This window comes from Nicotiana tabacum, chromosome 17 (genome assembly GCF_000715075.1).
Source record: "Nicotiana tabacum cultivar K326 chromosome 17, ASM71507v2, whole genome shotgun sequence".
Classification (NCBI taxonomy): domain Eukaryota; kingdom Viridiplantae; phylum Streptophyta; class Magnoliopsida; order Solanales; family Solanaceae; genus Nicotiana; species Nicotiana tabacum.
The window spans coordinates 20366099-20389630 of NC_134096.1; the positions used below are offsets into that span (position 1 = coordinate 20366099).

The 23532-nt window shown below is 37.4% G+C and overlaps 1 protein-coding gene across 2 annotated transcripts in view; it reads left to right on the top strand.

Moving 5' to 3' along the window:
- Positions 1–12829: 12829 nt before the first annotated feature.
- LOC107764785 (elongation factor 1-alpha-like) overlaps positions 12830–23532 on the top strand; it is a 52634-nt gene continuing 41931 nt past the window's right edge. Inside the window, exons 1-3 of one of the 2 annotated variants that reach the window (XM_075234075.1) lie at positions 12830–12985; positions 13851–14325; positions 14418–15635. In XM_075234075.1, the coding sequence (XP_075090176.1) occupies positions 13864–14325; positions 14418–15299 (1344 nt within the window). In that variant the 5' untranslated portion in view covers positions 12830–12985; positions 13851–13863 and the 3' untranslated portion in view covers positions 15300–15635. Of the gene's footprint in view, positions 12986–13850; positions 14326–14417; positions 15636–23532 lie in introns of those variants that run through there. The other variant, XM_075234076.1, reaches the window with a different exon arrangement.

Sequence of the window (23532 nt, forward strand, 5' to 3'; positions counted from 1 at the left end):
TCTTTCCTTGCTGGGTACCTAATTTTGATGCTATATAAACCCCTTCCAATTCCCTTTTGGGGGGGACTTAATCATTATTATTCTTTCATTCTCAATCTTTATTCTCTAAAATCTGAGACCTTGGACAGCTGAAAGTTGAGGCCATTCAAATTCGATTGTGTTATTTCTCCGTGCGAGCACTGCCCGGGGTTTAGTCGAAACCCTTGAAAACTCTGACGCACTGGAAATTTGGGGATTCTTCTGCTCTTTGTTACTGTTAATTGAATTACCTTTGAAAATTACTCTTCTCATTTGTTTGCTCGTTAATTTGGAACTGGTAATTACTTTTGACTCTCGCAATTTCAATTTTTTCTGCGTTTGTGTTCATGCTCTGTATATCTATGTCACTCAAACTTTGATGAACCAATATGCTACAATGTTTATGGTCCTCTTTGCTTTGAAGTTATCCAGTAGCATTATGTTTTCTAGCATCAGAACTTGCCTAAAGCTCTAAGTTTCATATTGTATTAAGCCTGCTTAGCTTAGTATGTTTGTGTATGGCTGAATGTTATTCTGCTTCTTGTCATGAGTTCTTCTCCCTGCTTGTTTCAGATTCTTATGATAGATTAGTTCACACCCATAATCTGTCCTAATGCATTATTTCCTATTGTGTCATTCCTGTATATTTTGTTAATTTCTTTATGGTTGATCTATGCATGTAACTATTAAATGCTAGTATTACTTGAACTTCTGAACCAGCATGACATGTTTCCTTACTAATTGTAAAGCATAGTATATTTGTTCAAGTTTGTGTTCCTCAAATATTGCCTAAAGACTTCAGTACATAGCCTTTTCTTTATATATGTTCAACTAGTCTAAGTCTTAATGCTTACCTATCCTGTTAATTTTGGCAATGTTTCTGAACTTTGGTATTACGACTGATGCTCAGCATGTTAAGTCTTCCTATATGTTTGTTTGTCAACCATTGTAGACTATGTCCACTAGTCTATTTGTTATGCTCACTAGGCTCCATGTTAGAATTTCTATGTGTAGACTACTATTTCACTTGTTCCTATCCTTGATTCTGCTAGACCTTCATGTAAAGCTCTTATGTCTGAAGTCCTTTAGGCTAATTTTGGATCATGCTTTACTTTGCAACTCTTTTTGGAATGGTTCATTATCCTATAGTGGTCAATTCTGTCAATCTTAAGCTTTCTTTCTGGAATTACAAGCCTCAACTTGCCTCATATGTATCTTGTGTGCCTTCAATCTAGCCTAGTCCTATTTATATGTCTTAACTAGGGATGTTGTTAGCTATAGCTTTAAGGATTAAGTGTCTAAGATGTCCAGTTAATTCTATAAATAGTTTGTCGCTTGTATGGCTGAACTTGGCATCCATTTGGGTAAAGTAAGTCATTTATTTGAGCCTGGTATGTTGGACCTGTCGTGGTACTGAAAGTCTGGGATGCGCTGTCTCCATTTGGAATTTTGACCTGCAGCCCATATGAAGTTCTAAGCCTGTTTGAAGGCCCAGATGTGTTGCTGGGTTATTATGTATTCATGTTTGGGTCTACAATCATTTAATATGGTTTGTAATAACTTGTAAAGACGAATGATAGGGAAGTTAATAAAAGGGGGCTGGGGTATTCCAATATTTGCATGAAAGGGTAAAAAATATGCCTATAGAGTCTAAGTGTTGTATGTGCTATTTTGTTAAACTTGCTCTATTTATGCACATCAATAGAAAATATGCCTATAGGGTCTAAGTGCTTTATGTGCTATTTTGTTAAACTTGCTCTATTTCTGCACATCAATAGAAAACATGTCTATAGGGTCTAAGTGCTTTCTGTGTTATTTTGTTAAACTTGCTCGATTTCTGCACATCAATAGAAATCATGTGTATAGGACTCACACACACACTCTTCATTTAACTTGTCAAAATATATCAACTCAAATAATTGCTGCATTGTTTCCATGTCTTCTATTCAACACTTAGACAACATGTCTATAGGATGAATAACACATGTTTGTTACTGCCCATCTATATACCATGTCTATAGGTTTTCAATTAATCGATCAATTAATTACTTCTATTGCTTTTAGTGCGCTGCTCCTTTAGTTATCATGACTATAGATTCTAATCAATTAATCAGTCATTTTGTTATTATCATACTTAGACGACATGCCTGTAGAGATAATTATATAAAACATATCTCAACTATTAGAAACCATGCCTATAGGACATTGACGCTTGCCTAAGAAGCATGCTTATAAAATCAGCACTAGTAATCTGGTAACTCATATCGCTTCACTGCCTCATCGCATAAACAATTAGAAATCATGCCTATAAGACTTGTGATGCTTTAACTGGCCTATACGTCGCAATACTGTCTGGATAATATTAATCAGAATCACATAAGAACCATGCCTATAGGATTTAACAACCCAAATATGTTTTAATTTTGAAATCGTCTACTATATAACCATAAATCTGCCATCGTGCATTTGTTGTTATGTGTGGAGGCTAACTTGGGCCTTTAATTGTCTTTATGTGAAGTCCTATCTGTTTTGAATATCACTTAGTTTTATTATTTTTTGAGCAACCTAAATAAATTCTAGAACCACCCAAATAGTAGGTCCAAAGCCTCCTGGACCATAGGCATGGGACGGGTAGCGCACACATAGGGTATGACTTAGAATTGAATTAGAAAGCTTTTAGGTAAATAACTTCAACATAGTAATCGGGTAGCTAGAGGTAATAGTCTATGCTCGTTGAATAATATGAGCAACTCCTACCTAAAGGAAGTTGCGAAGTATTATTTATGTTGCATGGGGTGATCCTTTAGGCTAAAGAAACCTAGGACCCCCCTTTCTTTACATACTTGACACCCATACTTAGTCGTTTAATATAGACCAATGTAGTTGTATCCTTATAGTCATACTAAGATTTGTACCGATCCTCATATGTTTTAATAAGACTTTTCAACTTCTAATTTCTCTTTATTTATTTGATCACCTAGCCTAATTACACAATCCACATAGTTTAAAGTTCGGTCGGGACCCACGGTTGTGGACCTTGAAGAGTGCCTAACACCTTTTCTTCGAGGTAATTTTAGCCCTTACCCGATCTTTGGTGACGTTGACTAGTCAAAACATAGTTACTTGCAAATAGGTGCCCTAACACACCTTAAACCGTTAGGTGGCGACTCTTTTCTTTTAATACCTCATTTAAAAGAGTTGTCACACGTTGAAACCCGCTTTCACGAGAAAAGGGGCGCGACAATCATACTGCCGGGGCGAATGACCCGATCCTATAAGAGTGGTGTTACTATACTGCCAAGGAAAATGGTCCGATCCTATTAGAGTAGAGAAGTTTACCTCGCTCGCAGAAGTACTTACGACGCGCGAGGACATGGATTTTTCATAGTTATTAAGTATTCCTCCATTTTCCAAAATAAGAAGGCTAAGTCAATAATTGAAACTTTTAAATCCCTAGTCTCATCTCTATTCAAGACAATTAATATGCATAATAAACAAAATAGTACAATTAAAGGCATGATGTGGATCTAAGTCTACTTGGACACCTCATGAAATATAGCTACGTACGGACTCTTGTCAAACAGTGCGTACGTAAATCCCTACACAAGTAATACACAACAAGATATACCTAAGGGGATGAGTTCCCTCTTACAAGGTTAGGCAAGAGACTTACCTCGTTTCCAAGCTCACTTCCGGTCTAGTAGTCAACTCTAAAAGCCCCAAATCGATGTCGAACAATATGAAACTGGTCAAATATTGCATAATTTAATCAATATATAATCAAAAGTTCATAATTTAGTTATTAGAGTAATTACCCAACCCAAATTGGATGATTCTAAAATTTTGCCCCGGGGCACACATGCCCGGATTCCGGAAATATATGTAAATAAATGTTACTCATAACCTCACGAGTTCATACATGCATTTTATTTAAAAGTCCGAGTTCAGATCGACTCTCAACACTCAAATTCTCATTTCCAAAAACATAACTAAAGTTTCTTAAAATTTCACTTTGATTCTCCTAATTTTGATGTTAAATCCCATGTATAATCATGTAAAATAGTTGGAAATTGAACAAAATCACTTACCCAAAGATTGTAGATGAAAATCCCTCTTCAAAATCGTCCTCCACCGAGCCTAGGGTTTCAAAAATGAGAGAATGTCTCCAGAATCCCGTCTCCCAGCCCTTTTAAGCAAATATCGCATTTGCGACATAGGTTTCACATTTGTGAACCCTCACAATTGTGGACAAGTGTTCGTAATTACTAACCAAAGAAAAATTTACAAACTTCGCAATTGTGAAAAAATATTCGCAATTGCGAATCAAGGAAAAAATCTATATGCTTCGCAATTGCGAACAAATGTTCGCAATTGTGAACTAGCAAGCTTTGCAATTGCGAACAAATGTTCGCAATTTCAAATCAAGGCAAAAATCTACAATCTTCGCAATTGCAAAGAATGTTCGCAATTGCAGTACCTGAGCATCAACAACACCAGCAATCTTTTCTGACTGGAAAATGGGCATAACTCTCTCATACAATATTGGAATTTGATGATTCTTGTTGCTATGACTCCGTAATTACGATACAGATCTAATGGTTTAATCAAATCACAAATCAAAAGTCATTTTCTCAATATAGTATCATTTATACCCAAGAAAATAACGGTGAAACATCAAATAAGAGCGTGACACAACGTAAACACATCCGAAACGCCCCCTAGACCCTGTCCAATCACACAAACCAGCCTGAAACATAACACTAACTCGCTCGCACGATCAAATCATAAAAACAACCTCTAAAATCACAAATCGGATGCCAAAACGCATAAATTCAATCATAAAACTCAAGAACTTCCATAAATACATCCGCACGTCCGATTCCTAACAAATTAACTCGGAATGACGCCAAATTTTGCGTACAAGTCATAAATGGCATAGCATACCTATTTCAACTTTCAAAATCAAAATCTGACCTCGATATCAATAAAGAAAACTCCCGGTCAGACTTCTCAACTTTCCAAACCTTTAACTTTCTAACTTTCGCCAATTCAAGTCGAAACGATCTACGGACCTCCGAATCAACATTTGAACACGCTTCCAAGTCCAAAATCATCATACAAACCTATTGGAACCTTCAAATCCCGGTTCTGAGGTCGTTTACTTAAAATGTTAACTCAAGTCATACTTGGCCACCTTAGGCCCCTATTAAGGAACTAAGTGTTTCGATTTCAACCCGAACCCTTCCAAACCTAAACCAACCATCCCCGCAAGTTATAAAATCGTAAAAGGACATATGACGAGTCTTAATTAGGGGAACGGGGATTCAGAAAGTAAAACGACTGGTCGGGTCGTTATATTTTTCACCTCTTAAACAAATGTTCTTTCCTTTAACGGGTCTAGAATCATACCTGGAGTGCTGAATAAGTACGGGTATCTGCTCCTCATGTCCTCCTCGGCCTCCCAAGTCGCTTCCTCAACTAGTTGACCCCTCCACTGGACCTTCACCGCAACAATCTTCTTGGACCTCAACTGGTGAACCTACCTGTCTATAATGGCAACTGGCTCCTCTTCACAACCCAAACTCTCATCTAGCTGAATCGTGCAATAATCTATCACGTGCGACATGTTGGCATGATACCTCCGTAACATAGACACATGGAAGACCGGATGAACTCCCGATAGACTGGGAGGCAAAGAAAGCTCATAAGCAACCTCCCCAACCCGCCGCAACACCTCAAATGGGCCAATAAACCGTGGGCTCAACTTGCCCTTCTTCACAAATCTCATGATCCCCTTCATCGGCGAAACTTTCAAGAGAACCTTCTCATCCACCATAAATGATAGATCACGCGCCTTTTGATCCACTAACTCTTCTGCCTGGACTGTGTTGTGCGAAGTCGCTCCTGAATCAACTTTACCTTCTCCAAGGCATCCTTCACTAAATCAGTGCCATATAACTTAGCCTCGCCGGGCTCAAACTATCCGATGGGCGAACGACATCGCCGACCATATAAAGCCTCAAATCGAGCCATCTCGATGTTGGACTGATAACTGTTGTTGTAAGAAAACTCGGCCAAGGGTAAGAATCTATCTCACTGCCCTCCAAAGTCTATGACACATGCTCTAAGCATATCCTCCAGAATCTGAACTGTCCATTCCGACTGTCTGTCGGTCTGCGGATGAAAAGTTGTGCTGAGCTCTACCTGGGTACCCAACTCGCTCTGAACTGCTCTCCAGAAATACGAAGTGAACTAAGGGCCTCTATCTGAAATGATGGAAACAGGTACACCATGCAATAGAACAATCTTCTGAATGTAAATCTGGGCCAATTTCTCTAAAGAATATGTAGTCATAACCGAAATAAAGTGTGCCGACTTGGTCAACCTGTCGATAAAGACCCAAACTGCATCAAACTTCCTCAAAGTCCGTGGCAACCCAACTACAAAGTCCATAGTAATATGCTCCCATTTTCACTCAGGTATAACCATCTGCTAAGTTGGCCACCTGGCCTCTGGTACTCATACTTAACCTGCTGGCAATTTAGGCACCTCGCTCAAATGTGTCCTTCTTCATCCGTCGCCACCAATAATGCTGCCTGAGGTCGATACATTTTCATAGAACCTGGATGAATAGAATACTGAGAATTGTGTGCCTCATCTAGAATCTTCTCCCTCAAGCCATCAATATTAGGAACACATAGGCGACCCTAGAGCCGCAGAACCTCATCCTCACCGATAGTAACCTCCTTGGCACCACCCTGTAGTACCGTCTCTCTGAGAACCAACAAGTGCGATCCTTGATCTGCTCAAGTAATGAAGACTGAGCCACTACACACGCAAGAACTTGACTAGGCTCAGAAATATCCAACCTCACAAGTCTATTAGCTAAGGACTGAATATCTAAAGCCAATGGCCTCTCCTCTGCTGAAATGAATGTCAAACTCCCAATACTCTCAGCCTTTCTCCTCAAGGCATCCGCAACCATATTCGCCTTGCCCGGAAGATAAAGTATGATAATATCAGTCCTTTAGTAACTCAAGCCACCTGTGCTGCCTCAAATTGAGATCCATCTGCTTGAACAAATGTTGCAATCTACGATGATCGGTGTAAACCTCATAGGACACCCCATAAAGGTAATGCCTCCAGATCTTGAGAGCATGAACTATCGCAGCCAACTCCAAATCATATATGGGGTAATTCTTCTCGTGGGACTTCAGCTAACGTGAAGCATATGTAATAACTCGCCCCTCCTGCATCAATACACAACCCAGACCAACGCGTGAAATGTCGCAATATACAGTATACATCCCTGAACCGGAAAGCAGCATTAACACCGATGTTGTAGTCAATGCGGTCTTAAGCTTCTGAAAGATCGCCTCACAACCATCGGACCATCTGAACGGAGTACCCTTCTGGGTCAATCTAGTCAAAGGTCCTGCAATAGATAAGAAGCCATCCACAAACCGGCGATAATAACCTGCTAACCCCAAAAAGCTTATGATCTCGATTGCTGTGGTAGGACGAGGCCAACTCTGTACTGCCTCGATCTTCCTAGGATCTACCTTAATACCCTCGCCTGATACAACATGCCCCAAGAATGCCACAGAATCTAACCAGAACTCGCACTTGGAGAACCTAGCATATAACTTCTATTCCCGTAAGGTTTGAAGCACAACTCTCAAATGTTGCTCGTGCTCCTCCATACTACGCGAGTAAATCAATATGTCATCGATGAAGACAATGATAAAAGAATAAAGATATGACCTAAACACTCTGTTCATCAAATCCATAAACGACGCCGAGGCGTTAGTCAAGCCGAAGGACATCACTAAAAACTCATAGCGACCATATCTAGTCTGGAAGGCCATCTTCGGAACATCCAAAGTACGGATCTTCAACTGATGATACCCCGACCTCAAGTCGATCTTAGAGAATACCCTAGCACCATGCAACTAGTCAAACAAATCATCAATACACGGCAATGGACACTTGTTCTTAATGGTAACTTTATTCAACTAGCAGTAATCAATGCATAACCGTATAGTCCCATCCTTCTTCTTCACGAACAACACCGGTGCACCCCAATGCGACACACTCGATTTGACGAACCCCTTCGCTAACAACTCCTCAAGTTGTTCCTTCAACTCCTTCAACTCTTTCGGAGCCATGAGGTACGGTGGAATAGAGATAGGATGGGTACCTAGAGCCAAATAAATACAGAAATCGATATCACGATCTGGTGGCATGCCTGGTAGATTTAGAAGGAAACACATCGAAGAACTCCAGTACCACAGGCACTGAATCAATCGTCAGATTCTCTGAAGCACTATCCTGAGCATAAGCTAGATAAGCCAAACAAACCTTCTCGACCATGTGTCGAGGTTTCAGGAAAGAGATAACCCGACTAGATGCACTGACAGATGAATATTTCCACTCCAATCTAGGCAACTGTGGTATCGCCAAGGTAACAGTTTTGGCATGGTAATCAAGGACATCATGATATGGAAACAACCAGTCCATGCCTAGGATGACCTCAAAGTTGGTCATATCAAGCAATAGAAGATTCGCTCCAGTCTCAAAACCACAAAAAGTCACGATACAAGTCAGGTAAATCCGATCCACAACAAGTGAATCGCCTACTAGCATGGATACATATAAAGGAGTACCTAAGGACTCGCGGGGAACACCCAGAAAATGAGCAAACAGAGATGAAACATATGAATACGTAGATCCTGGATTAAATAGTACAGTAGCATGCCTACCACAGACAGAAATAATACCTGTGATCACGGCATCTGAGGCCACTGCATCTGGTTTGGCTGGAAAGGAATAGAACCTAGCTGGAGTGCCACCAGGTTGGCCTCCACCTCTAGGACGACCACTACCTACTTGCCCTCCGCCTCTAGGCGACTGGACGAATCGTGCGGCAGCTGGCGCGGTAATCATCGGCCAATAGTCCTGTTGCTCAGCCTTGCCCCGAAGTCTAGGACAAAACCTCTTCACGTGGCCAAAATCCCTGCACTCGAAACAACCCCTCGGAATGGTGGACTGCTAACCTGAATTCTTACCCTCATGGCATGAATACCCGCTGGAGGAACCCTGAATAGCTGGCGGGCTGTAAGTACTCTCTGGAATGGCACTGAAATAGGGTCGTGCTGGACCACTCTAAGCAGGAAGTGGTGATGACTGCATGGGCCTGCTGGGCTGACCCCTCATGAACTGACCTCTGCCCCCAGGTGGGGCGCCACTGAATTCTCCAAACTGCCGGGGCCGCTTGTCCCTCTGTGCAAATTCTCCACTGCGGTTGCGAATTCTCTCGATCCTCCGAGCTATATCCACAACCTGAAGAAAAAAAGTCCCCATCTCTGCCTCTAGGACCATAGGTACTTGAATCTCAAGGTTCAGACCTGCAATGAATCTCCGCACCCTCTCTGCATCTGTGGGAAGTATAATGGTTGCATGGCGAGACAAGTCAGTGAATCTGGCCTCATAGTCGGCGACAGACATGTGACCCTGACGGAGTCACTCAAACTGACCTCGAAGCTCCTACCTCTCTGAAGGTGGTATATACTTCTCCAAGAACAGATGTGTAAATCGATCCCATATCAAGGGAGGTGAACCTATTGGCCTCCTAAGAAGATAAGCATGCTGCTATCTATGGGCCTTGCCCTCAAACTGAAAGTGGTGAAGTCCACCCTGATGGAATCCAATATACCCATATTCCGGAGTCTATCCTTGCACCGGTCAATGAAATCCAGGGTGTCCTCTGACCGCTCATCCCCAAAGGTAGGGGTGAATCCTAGTCCATCTGTCCATCCGCTTCTGCTGATCATCGATCGGAAAATACCTCGCACATGCGCTCCTCCCAGCTCCAGCCAAACTCTTCTCTTGCAAACCCTCACTCGCATAAGCGCATTTTCTTCTGCGGAATACTTTACGCATCTGTGACCATTCCCCCAGCTAAGCCTACCTCGCATCTATACACAAGAGGCCGCACCTGCGGCCAATCCCACCGTAAGTTCAAAAATACCAGAAGACAGATTTCCTTCAACAATTTCTCTATGTTCAAAATGAGTCCGAACTCAATCTGAACTACACTGGAGTCCCCCGGGATCCCATCCAAACACACCAACAAGTCCTAAAGCACAATACAGATTTACTTGGAGCCTCAAATCACATCAAACAATATCAAAACCATGAATCGCACTCCAATTCAAGCCTAATGAAACTAATGAACTTTCAGCTTCTAAAACTCATGTTAAACCATATCAAATCAACTCCGAATGATCTCAAATTTTGCACACTAGTCCTAAATGACACAACATACCTATTCCAATTCCCATAACTAAAAATCGAACTCAATATCGACAAAATCAAATCTCGGTGAAACCTCTCAATCTTCCAAACCTTCGACTTTCCAACTTTCACCAAAAAGCATCAAATCAACTTACGAACCTCCAAATCCATATCCGGACATACGCCTAAGTCCAAAATCACCATACGGAGCTATTGAAATCATCAAACATCATTCTTAAGTCGCCTACATAAAAGTCAAATTCCGGTCAACTCTTCCAACTTAAGCTTCCAACTTTAGGACTAAGTGTCCCAATTCACTACGAAACTTTCCTGGAAATGACCTAATCACCCTAGCAAGACACATAGCCACAAATGAAATAGAAGAGGCAATAAGTAGGGAAACGAATCTACAATACATAAAACGACCGGCCGGATCGTTACAAATTCGTACATACTGGTGTGATTAATATCTCTCTCGCTTTTGTTTAATTTATTTTATGCCACTGTCGAATAGTGATATTGATCTCTAGTATGATCATCTTTAATTTTCTCTTGGCATATTACCTTTTATTAAACAATAAAAATATCTAGAGAGTTCTCCCAAAGTCCTATACAAGTAAGCATATCATCGCGTTCTAACTTCGACTAACGACTCTTACATGATGTTTTTTTTTTTTTTACTGGAGCTTACGTTTTTCATCCTTTGTTTGTGATGTTGCAAATTTTATAGTACTAGCTTCCGCATTCTCGTGTAATTAGACCCTTTTACTTTCACAAAATCAGAAAATATGTTTCTTCTTTTTATTAGTATTTGTAGGAAATATAGTCCACTCATAAGGGGTGCTCTTAGGGCCCACTAGAGTAAAACACAATAATTTTAGTAATTACTGTAACCCTAATAACCCCTATATAAGTATACTTACTGTGTACACTAAAGATATAGTCTGAGCAGTATTTTTCCACGCGTTCTCTCTTTCTCTCAATCCAAACAAGGGTTTAAACTGTGAAATTGGGGGTTGCTCCAATACACCGTGACAACCACCGCCGACCAATAAGTCCAGTCACGGTTCATCCATTTTTTCCGCTTTCGTTACGCGAACAAGTAAGTTCTCGTTTTACGCGCTATCTAATATGTTTAGATTATCGCGTTTTTCTACATTGGTATCATAGCCATAAGCTGATTTTCTCGTCCGGATATATATATATATATTTCTAAATTTATGTGTGAATCTAGAACATCGTGTATATGTATAATTTTGAACGTTCTCTGTACAATTGATTGCTTAATCTGTTGTATTATATTTTTTTATCAGTTCAATGAAATAACTTTTCGGATCTGATAAAGAAATAAATAAATAAAAACATAGATGTCAGTTCTTTTTTTGTGTAAATTTGAATCTATGTATCGTTTTTTTTAATCTGTGTGCAATTAGGTAAATAAAGTTCATACACAAGTTTGAATTAATGTTTCAAACCAGTGTTTAATTTTTTTTATCAAGAAGATAGTCGGTTCTTCTTTTCAAAACTTCAAAAAAAAGTGGGGGGGGGGGGGGGGAAGGGGGGAATCTCGGCGCTTGGTGCTCTGGTGACCATGGCATAGAGAGGTAAAGAAGAGAGGAAACAATGGTCTCTTTCTCTTTCAAAGTGGCGGTTGTGAAACAAAATAGAAGAAGAAGACTAGGGTTTTCTCTTTTTAATTTGATTTACTAATTTAATAATTAAAAAAAAGGTTCAAAATTAGGCCCGCACACAGAACTAGTGAATGGGTTTTAAGCGGCTACTTAGATGTCATGGGCTCAGGGTCCACTTAAAATTGGTCTATTCTTTTTGTGTGCTGGCAGACTTAAGACATTGGGCTAAAAGCCCACTTTCATATGTCTTGTTTAGTTTTATTTTGTGCTAATGGCCTAAATAAAATTTAAATTAATTTATGTTATTTTTTTAATAAATCCCAAATTTCGAAAATTAGTCATAGGGACTTAATTTTCAGAATATAAATTTAGTATTTATATTCCTTTATGAAAATTAATATTAGTTTTATTATAAGTCGGTTAAAGAATGTAATAATATTTCATATTAGTTTTTATTCAAGTTGTTTATCGTGACAAGTATATTAAGTTTATCCAAATTCATAATTATTTCTAACTTTACCCGTTGTAGTTGTTTTAACAGTTCTAGGTATTGATAGAGTAGGAATTTGATGTCGTCGTATGTGGAGTTTTAATCTGGAAAGAATTCTATTCTTGGGTAATATATTTGGAATATTACAATTATATTCACCTTTAACTCAAAATATTAAGGGCATAAAAGTCTATCAAAGTTTCGAGGATATTTTAATCATCTAATATTTAGCATAAATTATTCGTGCTTTATAATAATATAGATAGATAGATAGATATAGATATATAGAAATAGATTTTGGCCAGAACTCAAAATCTAATAAATTTTGCCCTTCTGGTTTTGTACTACAAACTTTATTCGGATAAATAGAGAAAAGATGAGCATATTTACGGAAATCTAATACAGTGGGGGCCCAAAAAGCCCAACCCGGTTTCTGAGATATAATAACGTCACTCGGTGCATTTCTCAAACCCTAACGCTTCGCTTCATTTGTTCTGCGCAGCCAGGGTTTTAGCGAAGCTCTCTCGTCCTTTCTTTTCGTCTTCTAAAGGTTAGATCTGTTCTATTTTTCTGGCTATTATTTATATATAGTCATACAAATCAATTGTATTCTAATTTGTGTTTTGTCAGTGATTTATTGAAAACAGTCTAATTACCTTGTGAAGTTTTTTCTTATGTTTGAATTATGAGATTTATTTGTTTTTGTTTACTAGTTAATTGATATAATAACTATGTAAGTTGATGTTTATAGTGCTTCCATTTCTTAATTTCGTGTTGTGGTATTGTCTTTTTGTTTTTGTATATTAGATTTGAACTAATATTATGTGAATTTATAATTGGTAAATTCGATTTGATTTGCTACACATGGATTCAGATCTGTTGATGGTTTAAAAGAAGTTATTTATAATATATATACTTGAAAGTCAATTGAATTATGAATCTGCGGCTATTGGAAACTATATACTGTAGTACGTTTGGTATGATAGAAAAGTTTTCCTTTTTATTATTTGTTTGATTTGTAACTGAACTATTTTGCTAAGAAGTTGTGAAAGGTTGATAGTATAGACGTCCAGATTGTTGATAATGGCTGATTGTTTTGTTGAAGTGATGTGGAGTAACAGTAAGAATAGTTGAAAAGGAAAATGAATTCTGTCTATGGAATACATTCCTGGAACATCCTTTCCTTTGAAAATGTTCCCTCTTAATCAAACAGCAAAAGATAAATTTCTTCATGGTCCCTCATACCACCCCCAAAATTTACGTATTACGTGGTCTAGATTAAGTTTCACATATTTCAATAACAAAGAGAACAGCCAAGAGTCTAATTGAATGTTTGTTTCTTTGTAGAAATTATTTTGGTCTCTATGGCTATCAAAATTTAATTCTTGGTTTTCTGTTCTTGTGATGATCTTCAGTTTCTAAGGAATCATGGGTAAAGAGAAGGTTCACATCAACATTGTGGTCATTGGCCACGTCGACTCTGGAAAGTCGACCACCACTGGTCACTTGATCTACAAGCTTGGTGGTATTGACAAGCGTGTTATTGAGAGGTTCGAGAAGGAAGCTGCTGAGATGAACAAGAGGTCATTCAAGTATGCCTGGGTGCTTGACAAGCTTAAGGCTGAACGTGAGCGTGGTATCACCATTGATATTGCCTTGTGGAAGTTTGAGACCACCAAGTACTACTGCACTGTGATTGATGCCCCCGGACACAGGGACTTTATCAAGAACATGATCACTGGTACTTCCCAGGCTGATTGTGCTGTTCTTATTATTGACTCCACCACTGGTGGTTTTGAAGCTGGTATTTCCAAGGATGGTCAGACCCGTGAGCATGCATTGCTTGCTTTCACCCTTGGTGTCAAGCAAATGATTTGCTGCTGCAACAAGGTTTTACTTTTATCAATAGTTTGATATTGATTACTATTTTAACAAGAAGCATGACATGTTTTGCTAAATCTGTTGTTTTGTGCCTTGTGCAGATGGATGCTACCACCCCCAAGTACTCCAAGGCTAGGTATGATGAAATTGTGAAGGAAGTTTCTTCCTACCTCAAGAAGGTTGGTTACAACCCTGACAAGATTCCCTTTGTCCCCATCTCTGGTTTCGAGGGGGACAATATGATTGAGAGGTCTACCAACCTTGACTGGTACAAGGGGCCAACCCTCCTTGAGGCTCTTGACCAGATTAATGAGCCCAAGAGGCCCACAGACAAACCCCTACGTCTTCCACTTCAGGACGTTTACAAGATTGGTGGTATTGGTACAGTCCCTGTTGGTCGTGTTGAAACAGGTGTCCTCAAGCCTGGTATGCTTGTGACCTTTGGGCCTACTGGTCTGACAACTGAAGTCAAGTCTGTAGAGATGCACCACGAAGCTCTCCAGGAGGCACTCCCTGGTGACAATGTTGGGTTCAATGTTAAGAATGTTGCTGTTAAGGATCTCAAGCGTGGTTATGTTGCCTCAAACTCCAAGGATGACCCAGCCAAAGGGGCTGCCAGTTTCACCTCCCAGGTCATCATCATGAACCATCCTGGTCAGATTGGAAATGGATATGCACCAGTTCTCGACTGCCACACTTCCCACATTGCTGTCAAGTTCGCTGAGATCTTGACCAAGATCGACAGACGTTCTGGTAAGGAACTTGAGAAGGAGCCTAAGTTCTTGAAGAATGGCGATGCTGGTATGGTTAAGATGATTCCTACCAAGCCTATGGTTGTTGAGACCTTCTCTGAGTACCCACCATTGGGTCGTTTTGCTGTGAGGGACATGCGTCAGACTGTTGCTGTTGGTGTCATCAAGAATGTCGACAAGAAGGACCCAACCGGTGCCAAGGTGACCAAAGCTGCTCAGAAGAAGAAGTGAGGTTGTGCTTTTGATGGGATTCTGCTTGGATGAACTAGTTTTGTTTATTTGCTTCAGTTTTTTCCAATTTTGTTTTGGACATTTAACCAGTGCTGGATATGGCGCAAGAAGCTATTGTCATGGTTCTCTAGCCTCTTTTGAGGATAGTGGAGTAATTGAGCAATTTGGTCCCGAGCCAAATTGCTTGATGGGCAATGACAATAGCTCTTTGGTGGTTATTTCTTTGCCTGGTTTTATATCACATTTTATGACGAGCTTTAGTCGGTTAATTAATGAACTTGTTTAATTTTGTGAGCAAGTTTTATATCACATGTCACTTTTGTCTGTTCTCCTCAATCTTATTTAATAGTAGGGCCTTCGTGTGTCTGTCTTTTTTTAGCAGCAGCAGCTTATATATCTTAATGTTGCTGATATAGTATAAAGATTGTGAGCTTATTATGATTCTCCTAAATCTCCATAGGAGAATCATAATTGTTTTTGCAGTAGATTCAACTTTGTTGGACTTTTTTCCCCGGTAGAATCGTCTCATACTCTGATGGATTATTACCTAATCATTCGCCTTGGCAAAACTTCCAGGTTTTGTTACCTTTGTCAAAGGAAGTAGTAGTTAATGTTTCGTTCTGTCTTTCTTTTCTTTGTAGGGTTTATCTTTTGTTGTTGCTTACAAAGTGAATTTTGTTCAGTAATTTGCTAAGGACAAAATTATTTTTTTGGTTAAGAAAATTTACTGGAAGTTGAACTATTTAGTGATAATACGTGAAGTTTGTTTTTGACAGAACAGTTTTAAGTGATAAAGACTTGTATACTAGAATATAAGTCGTGGCGAATTCTTGCTTAGTCATAAAATTTTAAAACTTTGAGGATAAGATAGTTGAACAATGCTCATACTGAGGCACAGTTGGATTGAGAGTTTTTTTTTTGTAGATAGTTGCATTTTCTTGATTGAACAAAAAAGGACACACACAAGTAGTTGTTAATTCAAAATTCACCAAGGCCGCCCAGAAGAAAAAGTGAAATGCTATCTATTATCGTCAAGTGTGTTATGTAGACTCTGTTTTATTTAGTTCTGTTATAGTTTTGTCTTTGCTTTTAGGTTCTGGTTCTCTGCCTTGTATGTCAGGTAGCTGTTCTCAGAACTGGGTACTTGACAGGCGGTGGTGAGCGTGACTTCGAGTCTGTCTTCATTGTGTTGAGGAGGTGCCTTGGTTTTATACGGCAGCTCAGGATTTTTGCTATTTATGTTGCCTAGAGTACTTAATTTGAGCTTTTTAAAATTTTCTACTCTTTGCCTTCTGTGAATTAAGATTAAGTACCTGTTTGGCCATAGATTTTGCCAAAATAAATTTGGATTTTATTTGGCAAACACATGTTTGGCCATAGATTTTGCCTATATTTTTGTAAAATCCCAAATCCCATAGCTGGTTTTTGGCCAAAATATCACTATTATATTTTTTAAAAATTACTCTAAACTTTTATATTTTATAAAATAGCCCACCATTTATTATTTTGTAACAATGTTGCTTCGTCTTCTCGGTCACCTGATAGTGTATCATGTAATTTATTATAAAAATGATAATTTTGTATCAAATTTATTTATGTTCAGAACTATGATTTGCGATAATATAATGAATGTTCTTGATAATGGTATTGTTGGGTATTTGTGATAGTTTTTAGAACTTGTTAGTATAAGTTATGTTTCATATTAAATATGTTTTGAAAACTGATGTCCAAACACATTTTCATCTACAAACCAACAAGTAAATGTCTTGTACAATTCGTTTGTTGAAGATATGTTATTTGTTAAAATAGGTGACGTCCAATGGTGGGTTCATATTTAAGCTCTAATTATTCTTTGCCCAAATCCTAAGTAGGGAGATCACCATTATCTGCTAGTTTGATATCTGAGTTCATCGTACTAACAATTTATCTTAAACATGTTTTTCTTGGGTTGGGTGTTTAAGAGTGAGTGTATGAACTTACGATATCCAACACCAAGGGGAATACCAACACCATGTATTATCACTCTCAAGATTATCATACCAAACACCTCTCTGAGAACTGCATTCCGATGGAAGGGAAGAAACTTTTTTCATTTTAAAAGTGCGACAAGGAATTTTAATGATACACGAGTCTTGAATTAACGTAAATACTCCTGCCCCATTAATATACCTTTTAGTCTTCCAATATTACTATTATGTTGAAGAAAAAAATGTTAGGTGCAAAGACCACATTGAATACAAGTAGAAAGTTTTTTATAACCTGAGGACAGCCATTTTTATCTATCTATTTTCTCTGTCTTTTTCACTTACATTGAGTAAATAATCCTTCTTTTCTCAGAGAATAAGTTTGAATTACATTATTGCTTAATTTCTTCATGAGTATCAATTATATTGCTTCTAACAATTTTGGCAGGCAGCCTATCCACTTTGAAGGGGAGGCTTGGCGTAACTGGTAAAGTTGTTGCCATGTGACTAGGAGGTCACGGGTTCGAGATGTGGAAACAACATCTTGCAAAAATGCAGGGTAATGTTGCGTACAATAGATCTTTGTGGTCCGGCCCTTCCCCGGACCTCGCGCATAGTAGGAGCTCAGTGCACCGGGCTGCCCTTTTCTATCCTCTTATTGCGAGATTCTCTTTGAAGTTAATTCCTAATTTACTATCATTTGTATTTCTACGTGGACTTCGACGGTGATTACTTTTGAGCATGAGTTCCAGCCCAATATAAATAATTCAAAGGGATAAAATCAAGAATACTTATAGGAATCAAAATAATTATTTTGATCTACCTATTAAGAATTCTATCCATTAAATATTTATAATAATTACATATTTTAAGCTTTAAAAGGCTGAAAGTTGCACCAAACAAGGTCCTAAGGGGTCGTTTGGTACGCAAGATAAGGTGGGATAAGGTGTGAAATTAAATTTATATCATGTTTGGTTGGCAGTATTATAAATTTATACCGTTAACCAAACATGGTATAAATTTAATCCCAATCTTAATATAGGATATCTCACCTTATCCCATTAAACTTGGGATTATATTATTCCACCTCATTCTAAGTTAATTCGCGTACCAAACGACCCCTAAGGCTGCTAACCTGTTAAAGTTGAAACACGCTCAAGAAGCTACCAAAACCACATCACATCAGTTTGAAATGATCTTAAACTTCAGCTTCTAATTCTTACAAGCATTTACAACAAATTTTAATAATACTCGTCCAAATCAAAATCCAAACAACTATATTGAGCTTTCTATTCCCAAACCCAAGCTTCAAAGCCTCTTCAATGGTGGACAAATTTTATTTTTCTTTAATTATCATCAACTACGTCCGGATTATAACCATGATTTTAGTTTTGTACAATTAACCAGATAATTCAATAAATAGCAGTCGGAGTATATTATTGTAGAGGGTGTTAACCTTTGGATTTAAAAAGAGAGAATTACATATACATTTAGGTAGCCCAATCACAAATTTACAAATTTATAGCCAAAAAATAATAGGCCAAGGTCCGAAAAAAGCTTTTTGTACACCACCAACTACTATTATTATTCCTTCTTCATAAATTCCCGGGCTTCGCACAGATTCCAATTGAAACAATCAACTTCAATGGTGGCATTTACTTTCTGAAAATACGTAGGGGACTTTTATATTTGAACTTGTATTTCTTAATAAAAAATTGTGTAGAAATGGAAGCAGTAGAAACATCTACAATTCTTGAGGAAAACTCGAAAAGATTTGTGGCAAGTTTGTGATTTGGCAGAAAAATCAACAAAGAAATCGATTTTATACAAAGATTTTTCGAGAAAAAGTAAGAAATAACACAAACATTTTAATTTTAGTTTTAATTGTACATGTGCCGTATATTATGTATAATGATATATAACTTTGTATAAACTTGTATATGAATATATAATACTAATGTATATAAGAAAAACTAGAAGAAGAAGAGAAGAAAGTATCAAACTTCCATTGGAGGCCATTTATTAACTAACAATATATATAGACATCCTTGTACACTGAAAAAATTATAGTTATATAACATAATACACAAATATACATACTTATACATATCAATACACAATTATACATAATTATACAATATTGTATAAGTGTATATAAATACCAGTTATAGAAAATTTACACTAGAAAACACCTTATGTCCATCACCATACCTCTATTTTAACACCAAAAAATTTGCCTCACGAATTCACAATGTTATTCGAATTAAAAAATTCAAAACATTCGAGTCGATTTTTTAGATAACCCATCAGTAGACTCGAAAATTTTCCGTCCAAAATTCTTCACACAGTCGTGTTTAATGCACAGGGATATCCCTGAATAATCATGGAGCTTTGAGCTTTGACGAAAATGGCGTTTTTAGATCTAAAACTACAATCCAAATTCAAGGGATACAACTGGTGAGGTGTGGCAGAGAAGATAGGAATAGGGAGTGACGGAAATGAAAAGATAAGGAGTTGTGGTGGAGAAATGATGGAAAGAGTGAGGGGGCAGCGAAGAAGAAGAGGTAAAAGAGTGAAAGTCTTTTTATCTTTTGTTTTTTCTTGTTAGCAACTAGGGTTAAAGAGTGAAATAATTTTTACATATACAATGTGGGCTAGTTTTGGTAGCATTTAAAAATACGGGCCAATTTTGGTAGCATCATTGTGTCAATTGTATTTGAGCGTAATTTTTTCTTAAAATAAGGCAGTCTGGTGCACTAAGTTTCAGCTATACGTAAAGTCTGAAAAAGGATCGAATCACAAGGATCTATTTTACGCGCATTTCTACCTTTGGATAAGTAAATAAATTTTTTTTCGAAAAATGGGTGCACCAAAATTTTTTAAAATAAATTATACAATATTTAGCTAAATCATAAACACATTAACAGAATTAACCTATGTATAAATTAGAATCAATATAAAGGAATCAACTAGTGAAAGAACAATTCAAATATATTATTATAATTGTACTCTACGAGGTCTCATCTCTTGAAATATTTTTATAACAGACTCAATAGAAATAGTACGAAATAATTTTTTTTCTACGTAAGGCACTACTCAACCGTCTAAAAATTCATCATCCATTCGATTCCGCAAGTCATTCTTGATAAACTTCATTGCAGAAAAAGTTTTTTCAACGGTTGCAGTGGCAACTAAAAGAAGCAAAGCAAGTTTCACTAAGCAAAATACAAGAGGATAAGTAATATTCTTCTTTTTCTCAACTAGCTTTTTTGAAAGTTCACCAAGTTCACCTAAATTGGAGAACATTTGATCAATACCACGTACATAAGCAATATATTAGCAAGTTGATTCTCAAGGACACCCAATTTAAATTCATCAAAGTCATCAGGATATGATTTAACCATTCTAACTATCTTTCTGATGTCAAAACTATAAAATGAATCAACTGGATTCAGGCAAGCTAATCTATGAAACAAATTACTTGTTACCTCATTGAAACGGTTGTTAAGTTCTTGAAGCTGCTAATCAATAATCTTATAAAACACATCCACACGATAATAATGTTGTCACAACCCAAACCGATGGGCCGCGATGGACACCCGGTACCTTACTCAACCGAGTACCAACGTAACGTATATTTCTTATTACTTCATCATATACACGTGACATATGGGCCTAATAGACCAACATGATCATTTATAAATTTAAAACATAGGTCGACAAGGTTGTACAATCTTTCACTTACACGACATATGTCTACAAGCTTCTAAGAGTACATAATTGTCATAAAGGTCGGGACAGAGTTCCGCCATACTAAACCATACACATCTAAATTATACTGACCAAACAAGCAACTCCGGAGCAAATGGAGTGCACCAATATCTTCTGCTGAGCTGATCGCCTACTTGGAGGACTCTCGACCTGTCTATCGAGACCTGCGGGCATGAAACGCAGCGTCCCTAGGCAAAAGGGACGTCAATACAAATAATGTACCGAGTATGTAAGGAATGATAATCAGTAAATAATAGATATGAAAAAAACATGGAGTAAAAGACTCGACATGTACGCCTGCATAACTCTGTGAATCATTTTATTTTTTTATATCGTCATGCATGTGCGTATGAATGTCATACCATGCATAGGTATATGTGTTCATAACATCATCAAGCTTCTGAGAGCATCCCATCATATCATCTCGGTCACTATGGGCAAATCATCAACGTATACCAGCTGATCAGGTGGTGATGCGTATATAACGTTGTAACCTTTTCCCATATTCCATATACATATAATATACATATATATGCGTATATAACGCCATCTGGTCATGGGTCAATGTATATGTATAATACATTAATAATATTTTCTCAGAATATCATAAAAATAATATGCCTTAAGAAATACGTTAATAAGATTTTTTCGGAATGTCATTAAAATAATATGCCTGTCGGATAAATTTTATCAAATACGTATTTGTCTGAGACCCATGAACTGAAGATATAGTAATAATTCACATGGGGAATCAAGAATATAGACACCCCTAATATTTTTATGAATAGAGTCATTTATGAAAATTATGTATTTGCTCGTTTCGTATAGATAATGCCAAAAGGAAAGAAAGGATAGCCTTAATATACCTGGAGTAAGGAAAAATCCGTATGATATTCTTGAAAAAGATTGCACCGTACTCCCTAGAATCGCAAAATCCCATTACTATTAGTAATGCTAAGAAGTTTCGTATGAATCTCTTGCTGAAGCTAGTTACGTTACTATGAAGATAAATATCTCTCTTTTGTGAATTTTATCCAAATCTCACGATTTTTGTTGAATCAGAGAGGTATTTCATGGTTTTTGTTGAAGTACTCATGTTGCCTTCTCCATATTTTTGTGAATTGAGTCTTTTATGGCTTTAGTCAAGATTCCCTCTAAGTGCCACCTAGCCTCACAAATAGTTAGTTACCTTAGGCTTTAATTAAAGCTTCCCACATGCTGCCACCTAGCCTCCCAAATAGTTAGCCACCTTGGGCTTAATTAAAGCTTCCCACGTTATTGGCTTTATCTAAAAGCCTTAATTAATCACCCACTAATTCTTAATTAATTAGTTAATCAATAATTAATCAATAATTAATCAATTATCCACATAATTAAGAATTATATCAAATTATCTAAAATACTACTCCTTTTTAATACACTTTATATATCATACTATCATGATCATATGGTATCTTGTATGGCACTAGTCTATAAATACTGGGTATTATATCTCGGATCGTATTTTATCCCAAATTGTCAAATTTCGAGGAATTTCATTTTTTTTCGATTTGCTTACCCTCTCTCCTTCATGAATATTCTCATCACTTGTTTGAAATAGCATAATACTTATAATCCCAAAATAATCTCGTTCTCGAGCTTACGTCGATTAACTTACGACGAAATATTGGCGTACAAAAAGAATACGGGATGTAACATCTTATTTCCGAGCTCTCATCAATTTATTTATGGCGTGATTTCATATACGAAAATGTGGGGTATAACAGTAAAAGAATATCTTGTTCGAGTTTTTACGTCGTGATATTCCAGATTTAGCATATGGCTCATCAAAATTGGATATCAGAATATCATGCTTGATACAAAACGTAGATACCTTATCTTTAAGTGGATCCCATCCATCAACTCTTAACGTCTGAAGTTTTCTTTTTGCTACTTCAACAAGTATCATGGCATTAGCAATATCCTGCTTCTTTTTCTGGAGCGATATGTTAAGATCATATGTGATTCTTAAAATATCTTCCATAAAATGCAATATGAAAGCAACCTTAAACGTCTGAAATCTTCTAAGATATCCTGCTACTTAGCTCTTCCATCTAAAGTATTTGCATTTTCAACAAGAGTATTAAGTACATCAATAATAGAGTCAAACAAAAGTATACAATTTTTAAACGGCTTATAGTAAGATCCCCAACGAGTATCACCGGCTCTAATAAGACCAAACTCTTGATTCGGGCCTCTGCTTGTTTCTAGCTCACCCATATCTAATATCGCTTGGAGTTTTTCTTGTTGAGATTCTCGAAGTTCATCCATACATTTAAAAGAAGCTTCCAATACATTCAGAATATTTGAAACTAATAACACAAGTTCTCCCACTTGAACACACATTTTTGAAACCACCACAAAAGTTAATTGAAGTTGGTGGGAAAAACAATAAATAGAATGAGCCAATCCACTTTATTGTTTAATCAATATTTTAAGACCATTGATATCACCTTGCA